This window comes from Amblyomma maculatum, chromosome 5 (assembly GCF_055883805.1).
Source record: "Amblyomma maculatum isolate TAMU_Amacu chromosome 5, ASM5588380v1, whole genome shotgun sequence".
NCBI classification, from domain to species: domain Eukaryota; kingdom Metazoa; phylum Arthropoda; class Arachnida; order Ixodida; family Ixodidae; genus Amblyomma; species Amblyomma maculatum.
In genome coordinates, this window is record NC_139348.1 from 135,172,540 (window position 1) to 135,199,270 (window position 26,731).

Consider the following 26,731-nt stretch of genomic DNA (forward strand, 5'->3'; position numbering starts at 1 on the left):
GCTATGTACTTAAGCTTGGTTTTTTCATAACAAACTTTAGTTGGAAGTGCAGCATTCGTCCTGCCGTGTGTGTTTTCTTCCTGTCGTTGTTTTATTCGTGCTGCGAATGGGTTTTAATATTGTGCCATAGGTGACGCTTCTGTGGGATGGACTTAGGGGGAGCGTTAGAGACATTGAATCATCAGGGGTCGCAGCATATTTTCACGCAGGATATCTAAAGACAACGTATTTAAATCATCTATCGGCTGAGGAAGACGCCGGTAGCTTTTTTTAGGAACAGTAATTGTCTTCACTAAGGAATTCAGTACAGAGTCTAGATGGTGAGACACTTTTATTTCCTTCGTATACCAAGGCCAACAGAACAATATGCGCAAAACCTTTCCCGTACTCAGCGTCATACCCCCTTCCCGACGCACAAGAAGCGTCCTTAACACCCTCTCCCCCTTTAACTTTAATGCGCGGAACACCAGAACAACCTTCGAGAGGAGGAGAAAAATTCCCCGTGCTCGCAACATTGAACATTTTCGTTCGTTTTCTTTTTCAAATGAACGATAAGTAAAACCGGAATAAGTGTTGCGCGCGAAGTGAGTGTATACTCAAAAACTGGAGCACATGCGCCTCCTTCCGCGGCGGTAATCCGTCACCGAATATCCGCCGCACACACCATCCACCCCTTTAAGCAAAGCAAGCCTTGGCGAATCAACGCAACACTACTCCAAAGCGCCAACAAGCCGCCATTTGCGGGCTTCTCCCATTTAGCCTAGAATGAAAGTATAGTTGGATGAAAATGAAGCCGCCCCTAAACACAAAGCGAACAGTTTGTGTGAGAACAATGTCAGTGAATGGTGAGTGCGGTGATTTCTGCTCGAAAGATGTGAGCGCGAATTCGAACTGCGAGTGAACGCGAATGAAGCGACAGAAGGAAAGCATCGGGCTGCCGAGTGTTGCCCCTTCTGGTGATGCATATCGCCTCCCGACTACGATACGCGTTGGGTGCAAGAAGGGTCACGTCTGGGCCATTGGGAGGTAGGTTTCTATTAGGGAACAAACAGTTAGAGTACGCCTCAATGTAAGCCATGTAAAGTGGCTCATCCGGAAATTGAAAGTTTGTCTAGTTGGAGGTTTTTGCCGCGTTATATAATTACGATGTCGGCCGCCATTTTTGGAAAATGCAGGAAGCAGAATACAGCTTGAGGGAGGCGAATATCTTTGTTTTATGATACAGGCCCAGTACAGGTATCTTCCTCGGGAGTACCGCTGAAGAAGAACTGAGCAAAAATTACGCTCGACGTCAGTGGTTACGTTCGATGGTGCGACAGCAGTAGCACGCGTTAATATACTTTCCAATGTCGTCTCTTTCACGCCATGTACTTTAGCACCGTGATAAACAGAAGGAAAAATGCGCCCAGGAAAAGGATTGAGTAAAGTAAGCCATGGTTTTGAAGATAATGCAGCAAAGAAAAGGGCAAAAGGGCCAAGAGCAGGAGAGGGCAGCTTTTACTGGAAAGGCTCCCACGTGAAGTAGCTGGGAGTTCGAGGTATCTTCTACAAGTGTGCGATGAGGAACAGAGCAAGGAGGAGGAGGAGTAAAAACTTCATTTAATGAAAATTAAGTCAGACACTCCCAGGAAGGCTCCTTAGTTATGGAGCCCTCTGGCCGTTCCCTCTAGCTTGTGCCGCTCTACCAGTAGTAGCTGACCGGCTGGTTGCGTGGCCAGAAGGGCGGCCTCCCAGGAAAAGGGGGAGGGGTTTTGATGAAAGGAACGCGGACGGGATTTGGGCATTCTCATAGGTAATGGTAGAGAGTGGGTGGGGTGGCATCACAAGTGTTGCAGTATGGTGGGAAGACCGTGGGATGAAGGAACAGGGCGAAAAATTCTGGAAAAAGGTCGAAAAAAGGTGGGTTGCGCATGTTATTGACGGAGACACCAGAGGGGCAGTGCTCCAGAAAACGGTGATGGAAAGGAGAGAAGGTGCGAAGAAGGTGCTCCGGGTTTTTCTTTTTTTAATATTTATTGTCATTTGTCGAGCGAGAGTTGTGGCCCAGTCGTCGCTATTTATGCACACAGCTCCAACGCTCGCTGCGTTTTAGAACGGACCCATGCCCTGTGAGACTGCAGACACGGTGCGACATTTGTAGCGTGGGCGGATGGTAACATTCGCTGTTAACGGCGCGGAATATGGCACATCTAACGTTTTGTTGAGAGGGCTAGAGAGAAGAGAGAGCAAATAGACATCGATCTTTTTTGTTCGTTTGGTTCCAAACGAGGCAGTCACCTCGGATGGTTTCCCTGCCTACATGCGCTGGACAAGTGTCACATCCTTGCTGAAACCAAATTCCATTTCATTTTCTTAATTTTCTGCCCTTCACTTTTGGCTGAAGTGACGCCATGCTCCCTTTTTTTTCGTTCTTGTTTTTGTTGTTGACTTAAGCCCAGGGTTTAAACCCAGGAACGTCGCTGCAGCCGATATCGAAGGGCGGAAAATTACAAAATGAAATAGAATTTGGAAAAGTCCATTTCTTACATCGACCTCGGGTTTGCTCTAGTTTTTGTCCAGCGCGAACGCTCAGACCACACGAGATAAAAAATAGGGTTTCACGTTCTTCGCCTTCGCAGTGCGAGTGCTGCTCGTGGCATTTGACACATCTAGGTAGTGTAGCGTCCGTTCGCTGCTTCTTTGGTTTTACTCAAGTCATCACACTTGTCCGTGCGGCAGACTGGCCCATGGTGAGCTCTCAGGCGCTGATTTCGTTGCAGGCTGTGCTGTTGCCTCCGCAGTGGCAGGTTCGCCCCCACTGTCCGCTGGGTAGGCACAGGTGTCGGCATCCTCCGTTGAGATGACTGCACGCGTTGGCCACTGCGCACAGGAAGAAGAGCGACACTGCATTAGGCGCGCCAGGGAACTGCGCTCTCTCCATCACTCGATCCAGACCCTCATCATCCCTTCCCTATCTAAAACCGGCGCACCAAAAACCCGATGACACAGAGAGAACAGGACGGACAAGGAGCTTCGTTTTTGATGGATCATTACAACTGCCCCAACTTTTTACTTTACGGATCCTGATGCCAGTGGATCATTGGTAACTTTGTTCGGGCCTTGTCAGTGTCTTTTGTCTTTCGCCGCCAATATAGGCGCCGAAACGGAGAGCCGTGGTTTAATTTAGGCCGCCTGAGATTCTTAAACGTGCGCGGACATCGCGCAGCGCACGAAGGCCTTTAGGCACGAGAGCTCTTTCTGAGAGGTCATCTACCCCGCGGACACACACACGAAGTTCTTTAATAATTTGTAATGAACGTTTACAGCGCTCGCTCACCCTAAGCCGCTGCCTAATCTAAAAAAAAAACATGAGAAGACGATGAAGCTCCGCCTTTCAGGGCATATGACTGGATCGTCTTAATGGCTCCTGCCAGCGACACCCCTTGCAGACCCCGTTCGCGTGCATGCATTTGCAACCCCTTTATCCCTAATTTCTTAATATGCGCATCTATTATCCCACCCATACTCTTTAGCATGCAGTCGAAGAGCTACGCACTACATTATGCCAATGATCGCCCGACCAGCCTCAACCAAACCGTACAAACGTGCCTTGCAGCACTAGGAGCTGTGTGTGACTCGGGTACAAGATCTGCGAAGGATGCGATTGACACTCGTACTCTTATCCCGAATGAGTTACCAATTGTTAGCATCTTCTCCAATATCGGCCATGTCAAGTCGCCTCATGACATCACACAGCGTGCCGATCAGGCTTGCTCACCAACCTTCCAACTGCCACTACCATAGAAATGCTAGTGATTCTTTGTTCACAGCGCCAGATTTTCGGGTAGTGGGGCTTTAAACAATATTATGCCATTAGGAAAGGAGTGATAGCAATCTTACATAGTGGGCGCACATGAGCAGCATCATGTATGCCGTAAGCAAAGTGGGGAAAGATGCACAGGTATTAAAAAAATAACGTCTATGCCCACCCCGCTGGACTTCAGGACTTAGGTAGAACATAAGCGTATAGACACTTTTGTCATTTTGTCAAACATGCGGCCTCGGCAGCAATGGCGATGGTGGATAATTAAATCAGTAGCTCACTCGCTCAAACCGTCACCTATCTAAGCTATATCTGCAGTACGTGCGCGCGCATATGTTTTTATTAGAATTGATCAGGTACGGCTTCTGGAAGGAGCCAGCCGCGACACGAGCGACGAAACAGGACTCACATTGTGGGCAGCGCTCGGAGACGGCGGTGATGCCGTACAGCTTTCCGTTCCCTCCAAGCGGCAGTTTGAAGGGCTCGGCAGTGCCGCCGTTTCTGTCAACCATGTGAATGAACGGGCTGCGCGAGAAAAGAAAAAAAAGTCATTCCAAACAAATGCTGACGCTGCGCGAGTTTCCCAACGCGCGCCGAGTGAAGAGGTTGCGAACCGTTTCAAGACATTCATCATCATCATCATCATCAGCCTGATTATACCCACTGCAGGGCGAAGGCCTCTCCCATATTTCTCCACTTAACCCGGTTCTGTGCAAGCTGCATCCACTTGACCCCTGCGAACCTCTTAATCTCATCCGCCCACCTAACTTTCTGCCGCCCCCTGCTACGCTTTCCTTCCCTTGGAATCCAGTTTGTTACTCTCAGCGACCATCGGTTATCCTCTCTTCGCACTAGATGTCCTGCCCATGTCCATTTCTTCTTCTTAATTCCTACTAGAATGTCGGTAACTTGAGTTATTTCTCTGACCCACTCTGCACGCTTTCTATCTCTTAATGTTACCCCTACCATTTTTCGTTCCATAGCCCTCTGGGTTGTTCTCAACTTAAGTAGAACTCTCTTGGTTAGCCTCCACGTTTCAGCCCCATAGGTGAGTACAGGCAAGATGCAACTGTTGTATACTTTCCTCTTGAGCTATACCGGTAAGCTGCTAGTCATAATCTGCGAGTGCTTGCCAAATGCGCTCCATCCCAATCTTATTCTTCTTGTTATTTCCTTTTCATGGTCCGGATCTGCGGTTACTACCTGTCCTAAGTAGACATATTCGTCCACTACTTCCAGTATTTCGCTACCTAATGCAAACTGCTGTTCCTTCCCGAGGCTGTTGAACATTACCTTCAAGATATTAAGGAAATCTTAACAACACTCACATGCTCCAGTCGGTCCAGTAGACCCTACCCGCTGCCAGTGCAAGCCCGAAGGGGTATTGGGCGGGCGTGTACACAGTTCGCCGACCCAGTCCGTTCAGATTGACGCACTCGATGGTACGGCGACCGGCATCCGTCCAGCACAGGTCGTTGTGCTCCAGGTCGATAGCAAGCATGTTGGGCGTTTCCAAACCGCCACCTTGAACCAGCACCATGCGACCGGAACCATCCATGTGACACGACTCGATACGCGGTGACTGCCTGTCCCAGTCCGTCCAATACAGTCGCCCCAGTGCGGGATGGACTGCAATACCCCTCGGGTTGACGAGCCCCGTGCTGACGATAACATGGCGGTAGGCACCGTCCAGGGAAGCCACCTCGACTGTGTCGTCTATTGAGTCGGTCCAGAATAGGTTGCGGGAGGCCCAGTCTAGTGCGATGCCCTCGGGGGACCGCAGGCCCGTGAGGAACACCTCGGGCGATGAGCCGTTGTAGTAGGCGCGACGCACGGCACCTGAAGCGGCGTCCGTCCAGTAGATGCGCTCCTCGACGCAGTCTGCTGTGATTCCCACCACCGTCTGGTGCTGCTCCATGAGCAGCAGCTTGCCTGGGTTGCTCTTGGTCGGGTTGAGAGGCATCTGCAGGATGGACATGCCCTGGCCGAACAGCAGGTACTCTTCGCCGGAAGCCCGGGGTGCCGGCGCACACGTCTTGCCGTCACCCGTGAAGCCCGGCTGGCACTGGCACACGTGCGATACCCTGCGAAGCGAACACACCGCGCAAAGTGGCGGCCATCAGCACGTAAGAAAAGGTAAAGTGCAGGTGTGATTCTGTTGCATCTTCTTACCGTCGCTTTCGTCCTCGTCCTGCCGCACGGTTTCATTTTTTTTTTTCGGGTTAATTTTTGGCTGACTGTGCTGCCTCTGCCATCTCTCCCGAAACATCCCAGTCGGAAAAAAATACAGAACATTTTCTGATGTTACGACAGAATTTCTGTACGGTTTTTGACGGGAAACCTGTTGTGACAACACAACATTCTGTAGTAACATCAGAAATTTCTGTGGTTACAACAGAAAAGTGCTACAGAACAACGGACAACAGAAATATACTACAGAAAAGTACTACAGAACTACAGAAAAATCTGATGGTTACAACAGAACTACAGGATATTTTGTCGTATTTTTGACACAGTTCTGTAGCTTTTTTTTCGACTGGGATATGTCAGTATAAAAATAATGAACGGTTTCTATGTCAGCGTATTAGAAACCCTCGTAAGCCATATGGTTTGTTTACCAAAAGCTTTAAGTCAGAAGATGGTACCGGGTTTGTTTATTTCAATAAAAATGCGTCAGATGTATTACATAGCCTAATCTGCGGTAGCGCGAACGTGGAAATACGTGACAACACACTTGTTAGTGTCGCCTAGCTGTGACCCGCGCTGTTCAACATTAGGCCCATTGCGCTGCCTTAGAAATGCACCGACAGACATTAAAGGCAGCTTTAACTGCTTTTGCCCCTCAAGGCGAGATAATGAAGCCGATCGTGGGTGGCAGCGTTTACCACTAAAGAAGGTCGCGGCCTCTGATGTGCCCAAACTTCCGAAAGCACGCTTGTACTTTGAGCTACGAAAGAAGCTGAGCTCTCGTTCGTGTGTTTAACCCGTCGAACAATAACTGCTGGTCAGGGTACACGACCGCCATACATTAATGGCACACAGGGGCCGAGTGGCCACAGGCGACGCTTCTGAAGCATTAACATCGAGCGACTCTCACCCATGTCCCTGGGCGTTTCGGGCAACGCAGTCAGCGTTCCTGGAGCACAGGGACGGGTCGTCTATGCACGACAGCGGCCTGACGGCCGAAGGGCGGCACACGTAACCATCCCCATCGGTACCCGGTTCACAGATGCAACGGTGCGACTGGACCGAAGGGTCATACACGCACTGGGCGTATGGGCCGCAGTTGTGGGCCACGTTGCACGGCAGGGCACCTGCAGAGGACGGTGCAGCTGTTAGGAAAAGCGTGTGGGAACCTCGTGCACAGCACTTACCGTCTACTCCACCAGCAGGCCTGCAGGTTTTGCCGTCGCCCTCGTAACCGTGTCCGCACTGGCACCGATAGCGCTGGCCGTCATAGGCGCACTGCGCGTTCGGGTCGCACTGGTCTGGTGTGGAGCATTCATCTACGGCCTGGCACCGGTGGCCGTCACCTTCGAAGCCGTCCATGCAGCGGCACGCACGGCGCCCGTCCGCGCTGGCCACACAAGCACCTCCCACGGGCGCGCAATCCCGCGACGTCTCGCAGCCGGACTCTGCTCAGATCACCATGCGGGAACGCTCGTTGTAATGATGGCAACCTGCTCATTGTCTCGAAATTTTCAGTAGCATGTACATTGGGGCTTGTTGGTGAGTCATGATGAAACGCGCCCACGACAAGACTGGACACAAAACGAGAAGACAGAATCAACACCAGAACACGTTGATTCCCATCGTGTCGTGCGCCGCTGTTCATCAAAAATTCCACATCTTGTTTGGCAATCAAGCCATAATACAACCACCTCACGGTGGCTTCCGAATTGAGGCTCGGTTTGTTGTATCTCGAATTATTTTGCCAGGAACTGTTCTACCGTGTGAAAACATTAAACAATAATTAAAATATGTAACATCTATAGTTCTGCAATCTAGCAGATTTTTGTCACTCATGCAGAAAGATTATTCAACTTTCACTGTCATTTTATTGCGATAGCAATACTGCGCCAGGTTTCGAGCCGTCACATGGTCCCGGCGGAGGCCACGCTTGACCTTGAACAGCCGACAAGGAGGAGAAGGAGGAGCAGAAGAAGAGGAAGAGGAATAGGAAGAAAAGGAGGCAGAGGAAGTAGAAGAAGAGGAAGAGGAGGAAGAGGAAGAAGAAGAAAGAAAAAGAAGAAGAAGTAGAGGAATAGGAAGAAGAAGCAGAGTAAGAAGAAGAAAAGGAAGAAGAGGAGGAAGGGGAAGAAGAAGAGGAAGACGACTGGTAGGTTACGCTCTCGCGTCACACTCCTAAAGGATGAGCTTAAGTGTCCCCAATAATGTTGTAACTTACACTGATAGTGCGTGATAGGGGAATAATGTTCTTGACAAAAACGAGGAGGCCCAACCCCTGAGCGGAGAGGTCTGTACAACTCACTAGATTATGGCCTCCCTCGATCACCCCAAGCACCACACTATCTCCCATGGACAAAAGAAGAAACTCACGGCTCTGGACGCAGTGGTAGCCGTCACCGCGGAATCCCGGCATGCATCGGCAATGCTGCTGGCCTATGGACGCGTTGAAGATGCACTGCGCCCTGGGGTGGCAGTCTGAGTGCGAGTTGCAGCCGTGGCCTCCTCCTACGCCTTGCGGGTAGCATACGTAGCCGTCTCCGGAGAAGCCCGGATTGCAAGCGCAGTAGTGCGAGTCGACGTGCCTGTCGTAAACGCACTGCGCTTCTTCGTGGCAGTCATCCGCCTCCAAGCATGACTGCTCCACGCAGAAGGTGCCGTCACCGCGCCATCCAGCCGGACACCTGCGCGCAGGAGCATCATTGACGCTACTCTGTTCGCCTTCTCTGAGCAAGCACGGGGGGACCTCGCACCCGTGTCAAACACTCTACGCTACGCAAGCACGATCTTATGGACTGGTTAAACGAAGCTTTATAAATATGTTGGGGGGGGGGGGGGGCTCTAACAAAATATGGTAGCTTATAACTGTACACTCACGAGAATGTGTCAGATAATAGGGGCAGAAATTAAGGGGTCAGTGGTCAAGCGAGTAGCATGTACGCGAGCCAAAATGCAGTTGATCCACGGACAAAAACCATTATTACAGCCGGGTAATAACCGTAAAAACGAAACTTCAGTGGCCCGAAGGTCTGTCAAACGCCAAAGAACATTTACCAGCGAAACATCGGCATAGATCTTTCCTTCCGCAACCAAGAAACAATGAAAGATGTTAGCTACTCTAGAATCACTTCTCTCCCTACAAAGCTGTCTCTCATTTCACAAAGCATGATCATCTAGCGTGCTGTAGAAAAGCAACGCTCATGGGTAAAGGTCGCATAAATCTTATCTATTGTCTGCGAATTCTCGAGCTATGCAACGTCGAAAATGAAATACAGGCGTTTCCATCACCTGGCGCATCGCAAGCCCACTGCAATGTGTCAAGAGTGATTTATATACTGATCTGTGACACTGACCTATACACTATCATTCCGTTTAAAAACGGTGGTAACGGGATCCTTCTGTCTTGACGTTGCAATTTTGAGTGGATTAGAGCTAATTTTTGCGCATCTTTTTTTTCCCGAAAACTAATGCGCCCATTTCCAGTTGGATAAACGTCAACGTAGCCCGAAGAAAGTTTTGGTTTGGTTATAGAGTTTACCGTCTCAAAACGACTTAGGCTACGAGCGACGCCGCAGTGGAGGGGCATCAAGTTTTATAGCAGCAGTCTTATACCTGCATCCGTAAGTCCTGGTGCGGGAGTCATACTGGCACTGCGCTTTCATGTGGCACATAAGTGGCCTCTGTCGGCAGTCGGTGGCTTCTGGAACGCAGGTGGTGCCATCGCCCGTGTAGCCCACGGGGCAGTGGCACTGGGGAGGGTGCCGAGGAGTGGGCTGTACGCACTCGGCCGCCGGATGGCAGCGCAGAGACGCACACGTCGCTTCCGGGAGCCCTGTGGAAGAAAAACATGCACAAACTCAAGCAACACGAAGGACAGCGCAGCGACTGATGAACATAAACCCGATAGTTAATACAAGCTCACAGATAAGATTCATCAGCAGCTTTATCTAGTGTTCAATATCATACTGGTTATGTATCATTATTTGCCATCTCCTCTGATGGTGCGCGCCAAACTTCACTGCTGCTGTCCCTCGGGGTGCTACTCTGATCGGACCACTCGGCGCAGCGCACTATAGTGACGTCACTCATGACTTCCTTACAAAGTGACCAACCAGCGTTGCGCAGTATTTACACGTCGACGCTGCTGAGCCGAGAAAAGTGTCCGTGACAGCTGTCAGTGTAGAAAGGAGGGTACCGCGGGCCAGCGAACAAAAGAGAGCCGTTGATATTCGGGCCTCGATCAAGACGAGGGAACAGAACTGCTCTTTGTGATAGATAGATAGACTGTAAATCAAGTGTATGCCGAGAAAGCTGAATTCTTGGGCAATATGGGCGAGCTAGAGTGTCCGCGACAGCGGCAAGACAAGGCTCGTTGAATATCACCCGCTGTTGACTTAGTTGTACAGATGGCGATCTGTGCCGTGCGACTTCATCGAAGGGGGTTTAATGTAAATGCTCACGCTGGCAGCTGGCGCCGTCCCCGCTGTATCCTGGCTGGCAGCGACAGGCGAAGCCCCCGTCCAGGTTGATGCACTCAGCGTGCACGTGACAGTTGTGGCGGCCGGTCTGGCACTCGTTCACATCTGCGCACCATAGCCAAAAAAAAATAAAAGTTATCCAAGCTGCTCAGGATCAACAACCAGTGCATTACTGGTTGCCTTCCTTTACACTATATTAAGCGCAGCGACGTAAGACACACATGGACAGATAATAAAAGAAAGGCAGGGAGGTTAACCATACAAGGCCTCTTCGGCTAACCTATACACGTGGGGAGGGGAACAAGGTCATCGAAAAAAAAAAGGGAGGAGAGCAAAGTAATGTCATTTCTCATGCTGCATAAAATATGTCCAGGTTGAGCCGTGCTTAGTTTGCGTCCGCTGATGCCTACATCAGAGTCCTTTATTACTCCTGCGGTCCTAAACGTCTGTTGTAGTACGTAGCGGTGAAATTTTATTTCGAGCAAAATTATAGCTGGGCTAAGGTTTGAGCCGTCCCGAAAGCCGGTACTCGACGCGGTCAGAGCGTTGGGCTCGAGCCGCTCGGAAGACCTCTGCATCGGTCTCGGGCCGTGCCCGGACCGGGTAGATCTGTCTCGGGCCGTTCGGAGTAGAGCTGCTCAATACCTTGCTCAATAGCTGTTCTTGCTTGCATAGTCGTTCTGCCACTAGTCAGGACTCAGAACCACGAATGAAATTGCCGGATTTATAAGAAAGAAACGTCGCATAATTTTAATGTATAGTTTGTTGTTTTTGCATAACTTACAATGATAAATGTGTGCATGCGTTCAATCCTGCGCCTCAATATATTCCACAAATCTCTCATCTTCACCTTATAATGCTGGAAAATTATTATTTTTCTTCTGTACCGTCGCTTCAGTTGCAAATATAGCAGGTAAAGCCGCGCTGGACCACCTGTTCCAGCATCAGGCCGTGCGCACCTCACAAGCTGTTCGAGACAAGGTCGACTATTGTGAAGACGTCATGTAAGTCGTGCATAGACATCTTGCAGAATCAGGCGTCCTTCCAACACCTGGAAAGGATCTCCTGCCACTGTACAGATCACGAGACCTCTATTATATAACAATCGAGAACAAGAACAGGAGTGTCCGTTGAAGAATAATTATTTGAGGATTATGTGTTGGCAACTATTTTTAAGTTCGCATATACTCTATTTCTGAGCTCTATGGAGGAGGAGGAGGAGGAGGAAGAAGATGAGGAGGAAAGGCAGGGAGGTTCACCCGTAACAGTAACCGGTTTGCTACCCTGCACTTGGGGAAGTGGGTGAGCGGATATAAAAGCTCTATGAGTTCACGTATTATTTACCTGGGAATATCGCAAGATTTGAATACTTGAACAGCTGCGCTCAGATTTTTCCTTACCCTAAATTTATTTATTTTATTTGCTGAGAGGCGCCGCTCGCCCTTTGATGGGGTTGTGGCAAGATCAGAGAACAATGGCTAACAATAAAGATACATCTTCTCAGGAATCAGAAAACAACATTGCACGTTGACAAAGTCAGACATAAAGAGGCGGCGTAAACACTTATAATGGCATTTACACCATTCCTTCCCGAGCTCACAGTGGGTTGGCCGCACTGCCTTCTCAACAAGACCAATCACAAGGGCATCGATTTTCCTTGCTCACCGACGCAGGTCGAGCCCCGATCTCTGTGCATCAGCGTCTCGTAGCCGGCGTCGCACTGGCAGCGGTGCTCGGTGCCGTCCGCCACACAGATGCTGTGCTCACCGCACTCGACGCCATGGCATGGGTTGCTGCCTGCACCGATACAGCGAGGACAGGCTAGTGAATTGCGCGATACTGGAAGCTGAACAGGAGGAGTAAAAAGGATGTTTTATCTCTTATCCCTTTTATCACTTCATCGACAAAAGGCCTGTGGAGGGAGTGAAGCTCTCTTGAGTAAATACTGAAAGCGAGAGTAATCGCCAGAATTGGCTTAACAATTGGATTCACCCCTACTTTGGCAGGGGATAAACCCACCTGTGTATTTCCGTGCAAGAAAATGCAGACGGAGGATAGCTCTGATATTTTTAACTTTATTACCAAGATCAGCCGCTCTATCTTATGACCTGCATTTCTACAAAAATTCAGTTAACAATTTTTCTGACTACCTGCAATTATGCCTTGTGCTTTTTGAGCAGACGAAAGAAAATAGCTTATACTGGCAAATATATTCAATCGGTACCTTTTATCGAAAGGCATAAATTTCGTTATTTCGGTTTCAGAGTGTATGCACGTCGCCAGGCGTGCGTTTCACCTCCATAGCAACACACAATTCCTCTCTCGCTATATCATTATGTCCTTATCACCTTCTATCACCGTCTGAACAACACCCATCTTATCACACTATGTAACCGTAACATAGTGATAATGCATTTGTAACATCCAGTGATACAAACAAAAGGTTTACCTCTATCCTTCAAGTAACACGGCGCTGTCGTAGCTATGGGGTCCCGTGCTCGATTCCCGCGACTGAATTACTGAGTTCGAATCCACTCTACCGGATTTCTAAAATTTTCTTGTTTCTTTAAAATACATACATACATACATACATACATACATACATACATACATACATACATACATACATACATACATACATACATACATACATACATACATACATACATACATACATACATACATACATACATACATACATACATACATACATACATACATACATACATACATACATACATACATACATACATACATACATACATACATACATACATACATACAGTTCTGGTTAACTTATGTCCTGATTGTCACCACGTCCTTTTCAAGCTTTCCGTTGTTCGTTCCTAGCACCTCCGGTACTGTGCAGACAACTATCTGCGTTTGCCGTGTTATCGCCTAGGTACGTCAATTCCCTTAGCTAAACTTTCCACCATTCCTGCAAGGTCACCATTTAAGACATCGTTCAGCACCGCGGCTACTATCATCATATTGCGCTGTGTGGAATTTTTCAACAGCCTATTTTTACGCGCTACCGTGGCTATCGTGTTCGATTCCAACGACTGAATTCCTGAGTTAAAATCCACTCTTCCGGATTTTTCTGCGATTTTCTTGATTCCTTTAACGCACGAAGACTACAGTCATATCGCTGAATTCGCTCACCGCGGCCATTGACGCTAGCGCATTAAAGGACTCCAGGAGAGCGGGGAATGTCCTCTAGAATGGTGACGCTGAGACCCAGTCATAAATTTCCACGGGGTCTCCTTTGGACCGACAGAATCCCTGCCAGTGGCACTCACCATCGACGGCAGTCACCTTGGTGGTCTTCGCGTAGCGCACGATGCCGTCCTTCATGTCGAAGTCGATGAAGTTACGCGACACGTGGACGCGCTGCTGCGGCGAGTCCGCAGGTGGAGCGTGCGGACACTGGCTGAACGCCACGCTCGTGTCCACCATGTACTCGATGGGCAGTGAGCTGCCCTCCAATTGGAACGAGTGCGACAGGTGCGACTTGATCGAGCCTGCGATAGAAACACGCAAGTCACGGACGCTGATCAGCTCTTTGCCGTCGCTTCATCGGCGACTAAAGGACCATTCAACTGAAATTAGTTTACACCGCAGACAGACAAACAAAGAAAGAGACGAACGCACTACTAACAACTGAGTTGTTAGTAGCGCTCTGTCCTGTTACTTCGTTTCTTCCCGTGTTTGTCTGTCTGCGCTGTAAACCATTTCAGTAGTGCACCAACCAGCCTGCAAAAACGTTCTCGCAACCATCCAACTCATCAGCATTATAAGAAAAACACGCCCCTCCTATACGAGCTCGAGATGCGTTGTTTTTTATCCCTTTTTAAGTACTAGCTCACGCCCCAGGTCATTGCAGTATTCCTTAAAGACAACCGGTTCAAATTAAAAACCACCAGAGAATAATTCATACAGCAGATAACGTTCAAAAATGGTTCAAGAAGAGATGGCGGTCTCCAGCACTCGGTGAACAACGTTAAAAAGAACGCTAATCAAACCCAAACGTAAAGTGCCCGAATCCGAAATGTCTGCGTTAATCAGCAGCATCACCACCACACAAACTGCGACATCATCGAAACTTCATCATTTTAATTCAAAACACGATGCGGCCAGCCTGCCTCAAAAAATGGAATGATAATGAATGAAGAAGGCAGCGATTATAGCTGATTACCTTCAACGGACTCTGACGTCACTGTCATCTCGCGGCTCGAGTGATTTCCTTGAGCTTTTTTAAACCGAGATAGGGACAGCCCAAAAAAATAATTTTGTAATAAGTTACTTAAGAGGTCGGAAGCAAATTGCACCTGATGATCCATGTCACTTACGCAAATTTACAAAGAAGCTAACGTGACTATTAGCGACCTGTTCATCCTACGCGCCCCATGTGTGCTGTGCATCAGGGCGCAGCGTGGTTCATGCCAATACGACACGCTTCAAGACTAGATGTAACTCACCGGGTCCGACCAGATTGTAGTCCTGCGTGAAGTCCCCGACGGTGACGCCCGAGCCCTGGGCAACGGAGGGCAGGCTGCCGCGCACCTCCAGGTGTACCTTCATCATGTTGAACACATCGAAACCCTGGAAGCTGCCCACAAGGGTCACGTGATGGCCCGTCTGCTTGAAGTGCACCTCCGAGGTGAGGTTGCATTCACCGCCTGAAACAAGTGACCTCTAAATGGGGGCCATCGGCGAGCTCCCATGGCAATATTGCAAGGGATTCCCCCGTGTGAATTGCTGCGCTAGTAACATTGTGATAAGAAAAGTACTTAACGATAAGTTAAGCATGCTGTTACGGAATCATATGGTTGCAATACGGCATAAACTCTGAACATACTCTGAACATACCACATGTATAGATTGGTTCGGCATAGACTCTGAACACTACAATAAGCCTATAAAGGAATAGAATATTCTTTAGCGCACTCCCTTGTACGGGGCTAGGGGCGCAGTATTCTCTCTGAGCTCTCAAGTTGATGTTTTCCACTAAAGGTACGGAATGCTATACTTTGCCAACAGGAGCACATTCCCGTCTCAAATTACATTTATTTGATGTAATTAGCAATTAAAGAAAAAATTTACCGTTGCAACAGAGGTTGTGCAGTTATCAATTACAGGACATTGAAACCTCAGTTAAAATTGCTGGAAATTCCCCATAGTTTGAACTGATAATCGGCTTCCGCATTTCTTGTGACAGAAATCTACCGCAAGGCTTGACCAACACGCTCTAACCCTATTAGGAAGTGCGCTAGAGTACATTACTCTCTTTTTACTCCATTATAGGTTTATTCGTGTTCGGAGTTTAATAAGAGCCGTTTGAAATTACTCCAGGGCCTGTTAGACACATGCGAGTGCCGTCCCTTCGCACTGTGATACGTAAATGCGCATGCGCGAGGCCATAGTGTGGGGACGTACCTGTGAGGACGAAACCACTGCGCGCTCTGTCGTCCTGCGGCAGCGCGAACAGCCATCCGATGATATCGCCGAGGGCGAGAAGAGCACGTAGGTCGCTGCCCAGCGAGGTTGGAGAGACGCGGCTCAAGGCGGTGTAAGTGCGACCGTTGGCCGTGTCCACGTACGAGTGGAAATCCACTTCGCTGCTGATGGCCTGACCGTTCAGTGAGCCTGTCAGCTTGCCCGTCACCCGTAGCGCCGACCCTGCGGAACGGCAGATCGACCAGGTTTGTGGGCGAGAATGAGGTAAAATTTGACATGGGGCAAAATGTAAGTTTCTCAGTTCACGCCATCTAGATTTTAAACACATGGTCAGAATATATAGGCATAAGTTGGCGTGCCTACCACATGTATAGATTGGTCTTTTTCAAGTAGGGTAAAAAATCGCAAAATACTTTGGGCGAATCAGAAAGGGGTCGGAAAGATTCGAATTTCTGCAGCCACCTATTTCGGCATTGTGCAGCTCAACAAACCAAGCGTCCTGTATTAAAAAAAAAAGAAAGTATATATTAGGACTCATACGTTCTAGTCCCCGGTGCGGTCCTATTTCTTTCTTCAACTATGCATTTGTGAAAGCTTAATAGCTTTCATTTGTAACCGTTTGGTTGCGCTTGGATACATGTTGATGAGTAATTGCTCCGTCATTACAAATATATGGTACCGGTGGGAGGATTTTGCCAATCTGTGTTGGGTTTAGTCCACTCTCCCCTACATAACGGACGACATCCGCGTTGACAACCGAGCACTGACCGTTAGTGACGCAGTTCTTGCCGTTGCCGAAGAAGCCGCGCTCGCAGTGACAGCAGAAGCCGGTCGCAAAATCGCGGCACTCCGTGGACGGTGGGCAGGGCTCTCTCGCGGTGCTGCACGTGCCGCCGCCGTGGAGAAGCTCGGCGCTCACCAGATCGGGACCGACCGCCTGGTGGTCCGAGATGCGGTACAGCCATTGCCCTGGCACGGCCGTGTTGCTCATCCGGTCCAGGTTGATCACGTGGTCGGTACCGGAGCCCCGGAGCGCCGTGAAGCGGTGCTCGTCGCCCGCCATAAAGCCCGCCTGAGCCTTGGCGTCCGGTAGGTCCGGATTCTTGCCATCGCCCATTATCCACTGTATTCCTCCGCGCGGATAGAGGAGCAGGGCGTAGGCTTCACCGCCGCCTTCGGCCGAGGAGCCTATTACCACCTGGAAGTACAGTTACTTCAGAGGAGGCAGAGTTTAGATTTCGCTTTCAACGAGCCGCTTGCGCCTCTGTCGGCCGAACGTTATCACGTGTCTCCAAAAGCAACCGCACATTTCGTACGAGCCAAAATCACCTCCACGCTGGACACCAGGCGAGTGCATCTGGAAGTTCATACGTTCATCATCTGCCATATCGCGCTTTGGGGGCTTACTTTTCTGCTCAAAAGCAGATGCTTTGGTTGAAAGGTTGTTTAAGTTGAGCGCCGTTACATGGGACCTGACACCGACTGATTATGCAGCTGAAGCCCATAAATCCGTAGTTGTACAAATCCGGATGTCAAAGCAAGCCACGAGTGTGGGCAAAACACAGAGTCGAAAGGAATAAGCGAGAAAGCCAAGAGGGAGAAGAAGCAGAGAGAGAAAGAAAGCGGAGGGAGGAAAGAAGAAAGGAAAGAAAGAAGGAAGGGAGAAAAAAGAGAGAGGGGGCCAATGAGGAGGAGGATGAGGAGGAAGGGAGAGAATCAAGAGATGTCACTGGCTGTCGACCAACGTTCACTGAATCGTATACTTGGGCGCGGGTGGGCCTCAAGCAAAATTCTGTATACTGTACCATAGTGTATACATATTTCTTTTATTTTTACCTACCCTTTTCTTTCTCCCTATCGCTCATCTCTTTGATTTCCTCTACCTCTTCCTCGCTATCCCTGTATATCCGCCGCCCCAGTTCAGGTGCTTCAGATATCAGATAGCAGATACCGAGACTGGCAAACATCTTCTCCTTCCTTTTGTACATACAATAAATAACCACTACCACCACCGCCAGTCGCGTTTAAAGAATGATAGTGTTCTGCAGAAAATACAGGGCCACCGCTGTCAGTATTGTGAAGGACAAATCCCGAGAATGCGTCCGGCAGGTGGTTGTTGGCAGGTGATATCGCCGAGCACTGATTGATCGATGGTTGTGTGACGTCACGAGGAAACACGACATGGCCAAGCTTCGTGTCTAGAAGACGGTTTTATGACGCGTTTTCTCTTCTCATTGGAAAAAAAATAAAACTTTAGTGACGGCCTCCAAGCAGGCATTGGTGCAGCCGGCGCACTAGTATCGTCCCAGTCGCTGCAACAGGGGCTTTTCATAGCGTGGGGTGCTTGAGAAATCCAACATGGCGGACCTACGCACAACTTCGTTCCCGTAAGAAAAAAAGCAGTAACCCTACCTGGAAGGTGTTGAGCTTGTCCGCACGGCGTTCATAGTGGCCCACGGCGTCCCACGTGGCTACGAACAGGCTGCGCGCACGGAAGGCGCTACCGGCCGCAAAGTTTGCCGCCACCAGCTGCTCGAAGCGGGCCAACAGCGAGGGTTCCTGCGTCTCGCGGTAGAAGACGCGGCCCGCTTCGCGCGTATCCACGTCCGAGTAGAGCGGCGCAATGATGGGGTACCGCAGCGGGAACGGGGCGCTGAAGAAGCTTGGCACCTCGGTGAGGAACGACACGATCCCATTGTCGTTCACCTGCGCAGCACCGACCTCTCTCAGTACTCGGTACGTCACTTCGGCGCAGTCACATGCATTTAAAAGTGTAAAGACATCACATTTGTAAACTAGATTATATAGATCGCTTTTTTTATATATAATGACCGGAAACTGGAGTCCACCACCGGATAGTTCTTTCCAGCAATCAGGCGACCACCTCGCTCACGAAGTGCTAGCTACTTTGCTCCTCGTGCCTCCAGCAGTGTTGCACGAGGCGTTTCAAAACGTTTAGATGTGTTGGGCGTCAAACTCGGCAATGGGAGGGAAGGTTGTGCCAGGCGCACAGCATGGGGTGGTCACATAATCGCGGGGGAAGGCTACGCGTGAATGGTGGCGGACTACTTATCATAGCCCTTTGCATAAACAACTTCGAGTCTGCCTTAGAAAAAGTCGCAGTCCCATGTTTATCTTGCAGACGTAACACGGCATGGCCCTCTCAAATCTCTGCGGACAGACAGGCGTATACGTTCCGAAGCATGTCTGATATACAGTTTTCGACGTAAAAGGTGCTTGCCAAACCAAAGTCATAGGCCTGGACTCAACGGCAGCTCCCAGCACAAGCGCAGCACATAATAACAATAAATATATCCTACTTCAAAGCAATATATTCATTAGAATCAAGCAGTTCGCGAAGGAAGTTGGGTCATCCAGTGAAATCTCAACTTGTAAATACAATGCACAATATCAATAGCTATCATCGAAGCCAATTAAACAAAATTTTATACTAACCATTAATACAGCAACTGCCCAGCTAAGTAAGGCTTCGAATGATGACTCCTATAGTGTGTAAGCGCATTGGGCGGCTGAATGATATAGGCCTAACCACCGATGGTGCACGATTAAGCGCAGGGCTCTTCACAGCAGCTGCAAATGCAGTCGCTACCGGATATATCGAGTTCGAAGAGGATCGCGAAATAGTTCAATATATCCATAATTCGATATACAAAACATGTCACCTGATGAACTATTCTGTAACACAGAAAAGTGGATACGGTGTACACATCCTAGCGGCACGCTTTCTGCCACGATGGGCTGGCCGCCGGCATGCTGACAGCTCGCAGCTGGTGCGGCGACTCGAGAAAAGCACGCGCGCGCACCCGCGCGCCGAGATCTCTCGCCAGGTATCAAAAAGAACTAGTGCACCTCCACGTGCTGCTCCGTGGACGCCTGCGCGTGCTCCAAATATTTCGCACAGACAGATAAGAGCGTCGGAGCTCAGGTTGCTCGCACCTTGTTTCTCCCGCCGCGTAGTAACAGTGCCTTTGGGATTCACATCAAAGCTGCTGCGGAGAGTGGTTTAGGAGGAAGAGGAGTAGAAAAAACCTTTAATGAAATGCAGTATCATCTTAAGCATGTCGTGGGCCAGGGACACCAAGACCAGCTGGTGCTTCAACTGGTCAGAGGCTAAGCTCACCACGTTGAGGGAGAAAGGTGTAGAAAGTAAGGTGACTGAAGTATCCGTAGGAGGAGGATCTATGCAATTGGACCGAGCGTGTCACTACCTCGCTGCCGCTCTCATTTCAGTAAGCAGGCTGAAGTTGAATCCTTCTGCGTGGCTTGTCTCTGGGCCTGCTTGAGTACCTTTGTCCAGCTGTGAAGACTGCCAGTCGTATGAAAGGTGACGCGAATAGCGAGAAAGGTATTCCAGTTTGTGTAGCAAATCTTACGTTCACGCGGACGGGTACAGTTAGGAACAGTGATTTGAATAATCATATAATGTAATGGTCGCTGAGCTTTTTTTCATTTGTAACCTTCGAGGTGACATCTCGTAGTCCCATGGTGGAGTGCTGGTACCTGTAACCTTCCGGGTAATGAAATTGGGGGTTTTATTATTAGTTATTGAGATCTGTCTAACGTGTTTTTGAGTATGTAGCCAGGTCGGCAGGTGCGTGGGAAAGCCGCTGATAGTCATAACCCTACTGAAAAACCAAAAGTTCTAAGGGGCAATAACCTCATAAAATCTCATTTAATCGCATAGAGTCTCATACGGTGCACATCATTATCATAAAATATCGTACATAATTTATGATAATGTACAAGAAACTATGAGAACTTATGTAATTATATGCGACTAGTACGTGATTTTTTATGTGAATTGAGTGAGATTGTGTGAGAAAATGTGAGGTTATTGCCCCTTACAGTTTTTAAGAGGTCTAATTATCTTACCGGCAGACTATAAACGCAACAGTTTATAGGGTACAGATGATTTCTCCGTCTCCTTCAGCAGCGGAGCAGGTCACACGAGAGCAGCCGCAACCCTTCGTTCATCAATGCTGGCTTGGAGCATTGGACGTCGGCTTCCTCGCATCACAGCAATGTCGCGTTGAAAAAGCGCGTCAAACTGAATACTATTTTCAAGCGAACACGACGTCCCCCGGCAAGCAGTTTCACAGCAATCACGTTGCCAGCATGTACTCAAGGCTGCGGAAACCACCCGGCTCCGGGCGCACGGATCGTGGGGTACCGTTAAGAGAAGGGCACCATGCAGTCGCGCCGCGCGCAATTCGATATATCGAATGTTCTGCTGAATGGGAATTCGATAAACGCGAACACGTCTTCTATACTTTAGCGTGGAAGTTTTAAAAATATTTTCTGAAAGATCGATATAAACAATAATTCAGCATACCCGGGTTCGATATATTTACGGGATTGATCGGCTGTACAAAAATATCACCTAAATTGCATGTAATTATACAATGACAGGTTTGATCAGAATGGCGAGAGGAAGAGAACTACAGTATGATTCATCAGCCTTGAAACGCCCAAGCCATACAGTAGTCAGATAAAAGTTACTAACTTCCACATTTTCATCATAATTGGACCCTGCGTTTCAAAGAGAAAATAGAGCTGAAAATTTTAGTTTAATTAAAAACTCACAGCATAACTTTAATTACACTTGGCGATTTCTGAATGCCTAAGAACGATTAAAGTAATTTGGTAGTATTTATTTCCACTAACAACGAGGTACAAGGTGAGCAACATCCAAGAGCAACATCCCAAACTACTGCATCCTCTTCCACTGCAGCATTACGGCCGCAGAAATCACAGGCCGTTTTGTTGTTAGGATCAGTGTTTACACGAACCTGTCAGCACGAGAACCTCTCGTAGCTGACATTTATCCATGCTCTAAAGCATATGTTGGAAAAGGCTATTTCTTCAATGATAGTAACAATTCATTGTGTTCTCCAAGCAAAAAAATGAGGATTTTCCGCATTTTCACACGTGCTGATTAATCCAGATTAAACCTCTAATTATCCTGCGCATCATTTAATGTTAGATAGCGAAGTTACGCATCCAGTAGTACAAGGTTATCACTGTGGAGTGAAAAAGAATATTCGGGCAGGCCTACAAAGCATGCAGAACTTGTCGAACAGAAGATGTTCTCGAGTGAAGCGCTTTTCAATGGTACGAAAACAAGTGCTTGGAGGCCGGGTTCTCACGCCCGGAGGATGACCTGTTTGGCGCCTGCCTAGCTTGTTATCGGCGCCCCCTATCGGGGCCCGATAGGGCGTTTCGGCGACAGGGCTGTTCGCCGGGTCCTTCGATGACGAGCCCCTGCGACTACAAGTGCTGCATGCCACCGCGGCACGCAGGCACTTGGCGGACACCGAAAAACTGCTCTCGCAAAAACGCTGTTGCCGTCACTACAGTGCTACTGAGAACTGGACGGTAATGCTGCCACGTTTAAAGCCAGTAAGGCTGTCCACACCTTCCGTTATTTCCTCAGCGTACGATTCTCGGTCTATAAAAGCTTGAAACTTAGATATGGGTGCTCTGCGGGCTGCAGGTTATGTCACAGGAGGTTTGCTTTTGCCCACTATAATATATTCGCCCAGATCAATTCTCCCTACCACCAGGTCTCCTTTTTTTTTTTCTTTCTTTTTTTACTGTTAGCAAATCTTCACAGTGGCACCCTGACATCGTGTAGCCGCAGCGGTGACTCGGTGGTTAAAATGCTCGTCTCCTTAGCCCGAGGAGCCGGGTTCGATACCGGCCGCGACAGCCGCGCTTCCATGGTAGCGAAGTCAAAGGGCTTGTGTTGTGGTTCAGGTGTCCCCAGAAACAAGTGTGACAGATTCTACGCCTTTCTCTTCCTGTGAACCGATTATTATTATTATTATTATTATTATTATTATTATTATTATTATTATTATTATTATTATTATTATTATTATTATTATTATTATTATTATTATTATTATTATTATTATTATTATTATTATTATTATTATTATTATTATATGGCTGTGTTGTGCGGATAGACAGTGGACATTAAAGCACTCCAGTGGTCGAAACTTAAACTGAAACAACTCCCATCTTCCTCCTCCCCTTCCCAACGGAGTTCGTCACAACCAGTGCGTTCATTTGGGGCGTTTAACATCGTATGACATACCATAAGTAAGCTCTATATACTCTATACTCGTACTCTATATGCAGTGTCACGATGTCATGCCTGAAACATGAAAGAACGCTCATGATTCACAACAGTGACGATGCTATATACTTGACATTACTCATGGGGCTGCTCACTATATGCGTGGTTTACAATGTAGTTAATAAGGTAATCGTTATTTGTACTCAACAAGGGAACCAGACTGGCTTTCGGTAGGACTATTCGACAATGCTCATGGACATACAGGAGCGCAAATAAGGTAACTTAGAAAGAGAACAGGAGAATAGACCGTGATCGCATCGCCATTCACGTGATAGTAAAATGATGAAAATGCAATCAACAACATACGTAGCCTTCATATATTAAGAAAAAAATATATAACACAGTCGTAACATCGGCTTTCATGAAGGCACTGCGAAACCAGTTTATAGAAGATAAATATGTAAAATTACTGAAATGCATCTAAAGAGAGACCTTGGTCCTTCAGAAGTGATAAAATACCAGTAAGGAAGGACGTAATACCGATATTAGGAAACCAGGATGAGAAGGAGGGATATGTTATAAGTACTGAAAAATATTTAAAGCAGCTGCACACCCACTATAATCTTCTAAGGAAAGAGATAACATCCCATTCAGGAAGGGTGTCAGAGAGGAAATCATGAGTACTATGCACCGTGTGTGCAGATGAAGTTTTACGAGAAATGAGCTGAGAAAAAAATATTGGATAACAGCTAATGAAAGATATCTTAGTAATTTTCAATTTTCACATAACAGTGTCCGGCAAAGAACTCAAAGTACAAACTGCAAGAGATCATCGAGAACCTAGACCTGCAGACGAAACAGGGTCTGAAAGTTAATATGCCGGAAACTGAAATGTTAACCAGCAGCTTCGAAAGAGAACAACACTGTACGAAAGGCATCGACGCATTGAAAATTGTTAAAGCGTATCTTTTTACTAGAGGCAGGTTTCGACCGCAGATCCGGATTAACGAAAGTGAAAAAAAAATCGTAAATCGGAGAATAATAATAGGGTGAAATGAATCATGCTGATGCTTTCAAGCCACAACTGGTACCTAACCGCTATGAGGAAATACACACCAGCTGTATTCTACAGGTACTAGAACATGAGGAGAAACTTGAAGCCCAACGAAAAAGCCTCTCTTAGAACAGAGCATTCACCACACTGGACTTCTTCCGACAAACGCGATTAGTCATTATCACGTATATACCCTTGACGACTTCTAATGAGGCGTTACGTAACAATCGTATAGTCAAAACTCGCAATCAATAAAACACCTGAATATAAATAGCAAAAGAAGTCAAAGACAGTTATGCGTATTGCTCAAAATATTACGATAAATGGGCCCTGTGGACTGTGTACCAGGCTCGGACCTTCCCGCATCTTTTCTTTTTTCAAAAATTCACTCTACCACCACTGTGCTCTACCGACTATAGTCTAACGCTTGGTGCTCTTCCTCTTGCTCGCCATCATCAGTGTATCTCTGTTGTTCCAGTGTAGATAGGGGAACAGCCGCATTGGCAAACCTGGCAGTGATATATATAGCAGTACAGGCGCTAGTTATATCTACACACTAGCAATAGCATTAACAGCCCGATAAGCACAGCAATATCAGTTGATACATTAAACCAAACACATTTCAGTTCAGTTCAGTCGTTCAGTCGTGTCCGACTCTTCGTGACCCTATGGACCATGTCACGCCACGCTTCCTGGTCTCTCACTATCTTCCTAACATCACATAACTTCATCTGCAGTGCCTCGAGAATGCCATCTAACCATCGCGTTCGCTGCCTACCCCTTTTCCGCCGACCCTCAACCTTTCCCAACATCAAATCTTTCTCCAGCGACTCCTCTCTTCTCATTAGATGACCAAAGTAGCTGAGCTTTAACTTTAGAATTTGACCCTCCAATGAGCAGTCAGGGTTTATGGTCGACAATATCGACTGATTTGATCTTCTGGCAGTCCAAGGAACTCTCAAGAGTCTTCGCCAGCACCACAATTCAAACGCGTCAATTGATTGAGCCACTTCAGCACAACTGCAGTTACAACGTTGCAATTGTAGCACTGTAAAGTATATGGTGGTGGTAAAACGTTTATTGTGGGAACCAGGGTACATTACAAGGGTTGAGGTGGTTCCTGATCCCGGCTGGTATCTGTCAGGCCGTGCCTGGCAGCGACCGCTTCAGCCCAGTCAACCGGCACCTTTGCGCTGCTGGGTCCGAGCTAGATCTCACAACCCTCTTGATCCGTGAGGCCCCAATGGGGCGGTGACTTGAAATCTTCGCATAGAAACATTATGTGATTGAAGGTGGCTCTAGGTGAGCCACATAACTCATGGGTTCTTGCCGTAAATGAAATCTGAAAACTAGCGTCGTGTTCTTTTGCGTAGGCGATTTCAACTTCTCTTTCATGCTCTGTTTTCCTCGGGTCGGTAAGTTATGGTCATTTTCGTTTCCTGCGCTGTAAAATCGCCACGCTTTTGTGTGTGTGTGTGGCAAGTGCAGTAAAGAACCTTCTATCAGTGAAAAAGTAAAGAAACTGTTTTTAACGTCCTCCGCGTTGCAAAACTAATAATTATTGCTCTATTTCCTTGTTCTCTGTGAACAGCGGTAAGCAAAGCGGTCCCGTTTCGTTCGTACTTTACATCCACTGAGCCCTGATGTCCCATTTTGACGCCGTATCTCCAAATTCATAAGTACTTGCACAATGAGCAACAAATTTCTGCTGTGTGGTAATGGGAAATTTCTCGCAAAAAAAAAAGAAAGAAAAACGAGAGAAAATATTTGTTGCCGGAATTGAAAATCCGGGGCCGAAAGGGTGAAATGTCTCTAAATTTAAGCGACGGCAACTATGGAGCTTCCAGGACTGATTTGAGCTTCCAGGAGTGACGGCAACTATGGAGCTTCCAGGAGTGACGGACAAAGTGGTGTGTGCGGACAACCCGTAAACGCTTTGAGTCTTTTTTCTCTCTCTTTCTTCCCCCCCCCCCCTTTCTTTTCTTGTTTTTTTTTTTTCTTTTTTTGGTCACATTCAGCTCAGACTGTGATGCTGTGATCGCCTGTTCCAAAGGGTGCGGCCCCATCGCCATCGCCATTGTGCCTGGCAACAGATCAAAGTGCTCTCAGAACTGCTGCATTCCCCTCTCCAGTGGTGTCCTATGCAAAATACGCAGAAAAGTTGCATTCTGCACAATTATTTTCGACTTGCTAAGCCGGGTCCGTGATTAACAATGAGGAGGAGGAAGAGGAGGAGGTAAACTTTATTAAAGAAGAGGTCGTAGGCGCGGGGTGGGTTGGCGTTCCCGTCCCCGCGGTGGGCTCCTCTTCTAGGCCGGACGCCAGGTGGCCGACCGACGATGTCGTTCGGCGACCTCTTCGGCTCGCTCCGTGACTCGGAGTTGAACCTCCGGGTCGGAGCTGAGCAGCGCGGCCCCCCACTGAGATTGGGTAGAGAGCTGCAGACTCTGTGATGGCTTGTCTTAATTACATGAGTATAGGATGTGTGGTGTGTCTGCCTTTTGATGTCCACAGAGAGAACAGACAGGGCTGAACTGCTCTGGGAACCATATGGAGTACATGTATGGATTAAAGAAAGTGTCTGTTTGAAGCTGGCGCCAGGTGACTTGTTGTGTTTTACTTAGTGATCGATCTGGTTCTGGGAAGATTTG

At 48.1% G+C, this 26,731-nt stretch overlaps 1 protein-coding gene across 1 annotated transcript in view; it reads right to left on the reverse strand.

Moving 5' to 3' along the window:
* Nucleotides 1-312: 312 nt before the first annotated feature.
* Nucleotides 313-26,731, reverse strand: part of LOC146189646 (nidogen-like) — a 43,151-nt gene continuing 16,732 nt past the window's right edge. The window contains exons 2-15 of the mRNA XM_084604404.1: nt 18,337-18,630; nt 16,693-17,122; nt 15,904-16,146; nt 14,946-15,146; nt 13,767-13,988; nt 12,133-12,264; nt 10,450-10,572; nt 9,602-9,821; nt 8,363-8,673; nt 7,177-7,437; nt 6,900-7,116; nt 5,131-5,886; nt 4,212-4,327; nt 313-2,859 (exon numbers count right to left, since the gene is read on the reverse strand). Of these exons, the coding sequence (XP_084460530.1) occupies nt 2,738-2,859; nt 4,212-4,327; nt 5,131-5,886; nt 6,900-7,116; nt 7,177-7,437; nt 8,363-8,673; nt 9,602-9,821; nt 10,450-10,572; nt 12,133-12,264; nt 13,767-13,988; nt 14,946-15,146; nt 15,904-16,146; nt 16,693-17,122; nt 18,337-18,630 (3,648 nt within the window). The 3' untranslated portion in view covers nt 313-2,737. The remainder of the gene's footprint in view (nt 2,860-4,211; nt 4,328-5,130; nt 5,887-6,899; nt 7,117-7,176; nt 7,438-8,362; nt 8,674-9,601; nt 9,822-10,449; nt 10,573-12,132; nt 12,265-13,766; nt 13,989-14,945; nt 15,147-15,903; nt 16,147-16,692; nt 17,123-18,336; nt 18,631-26,731) is intronic.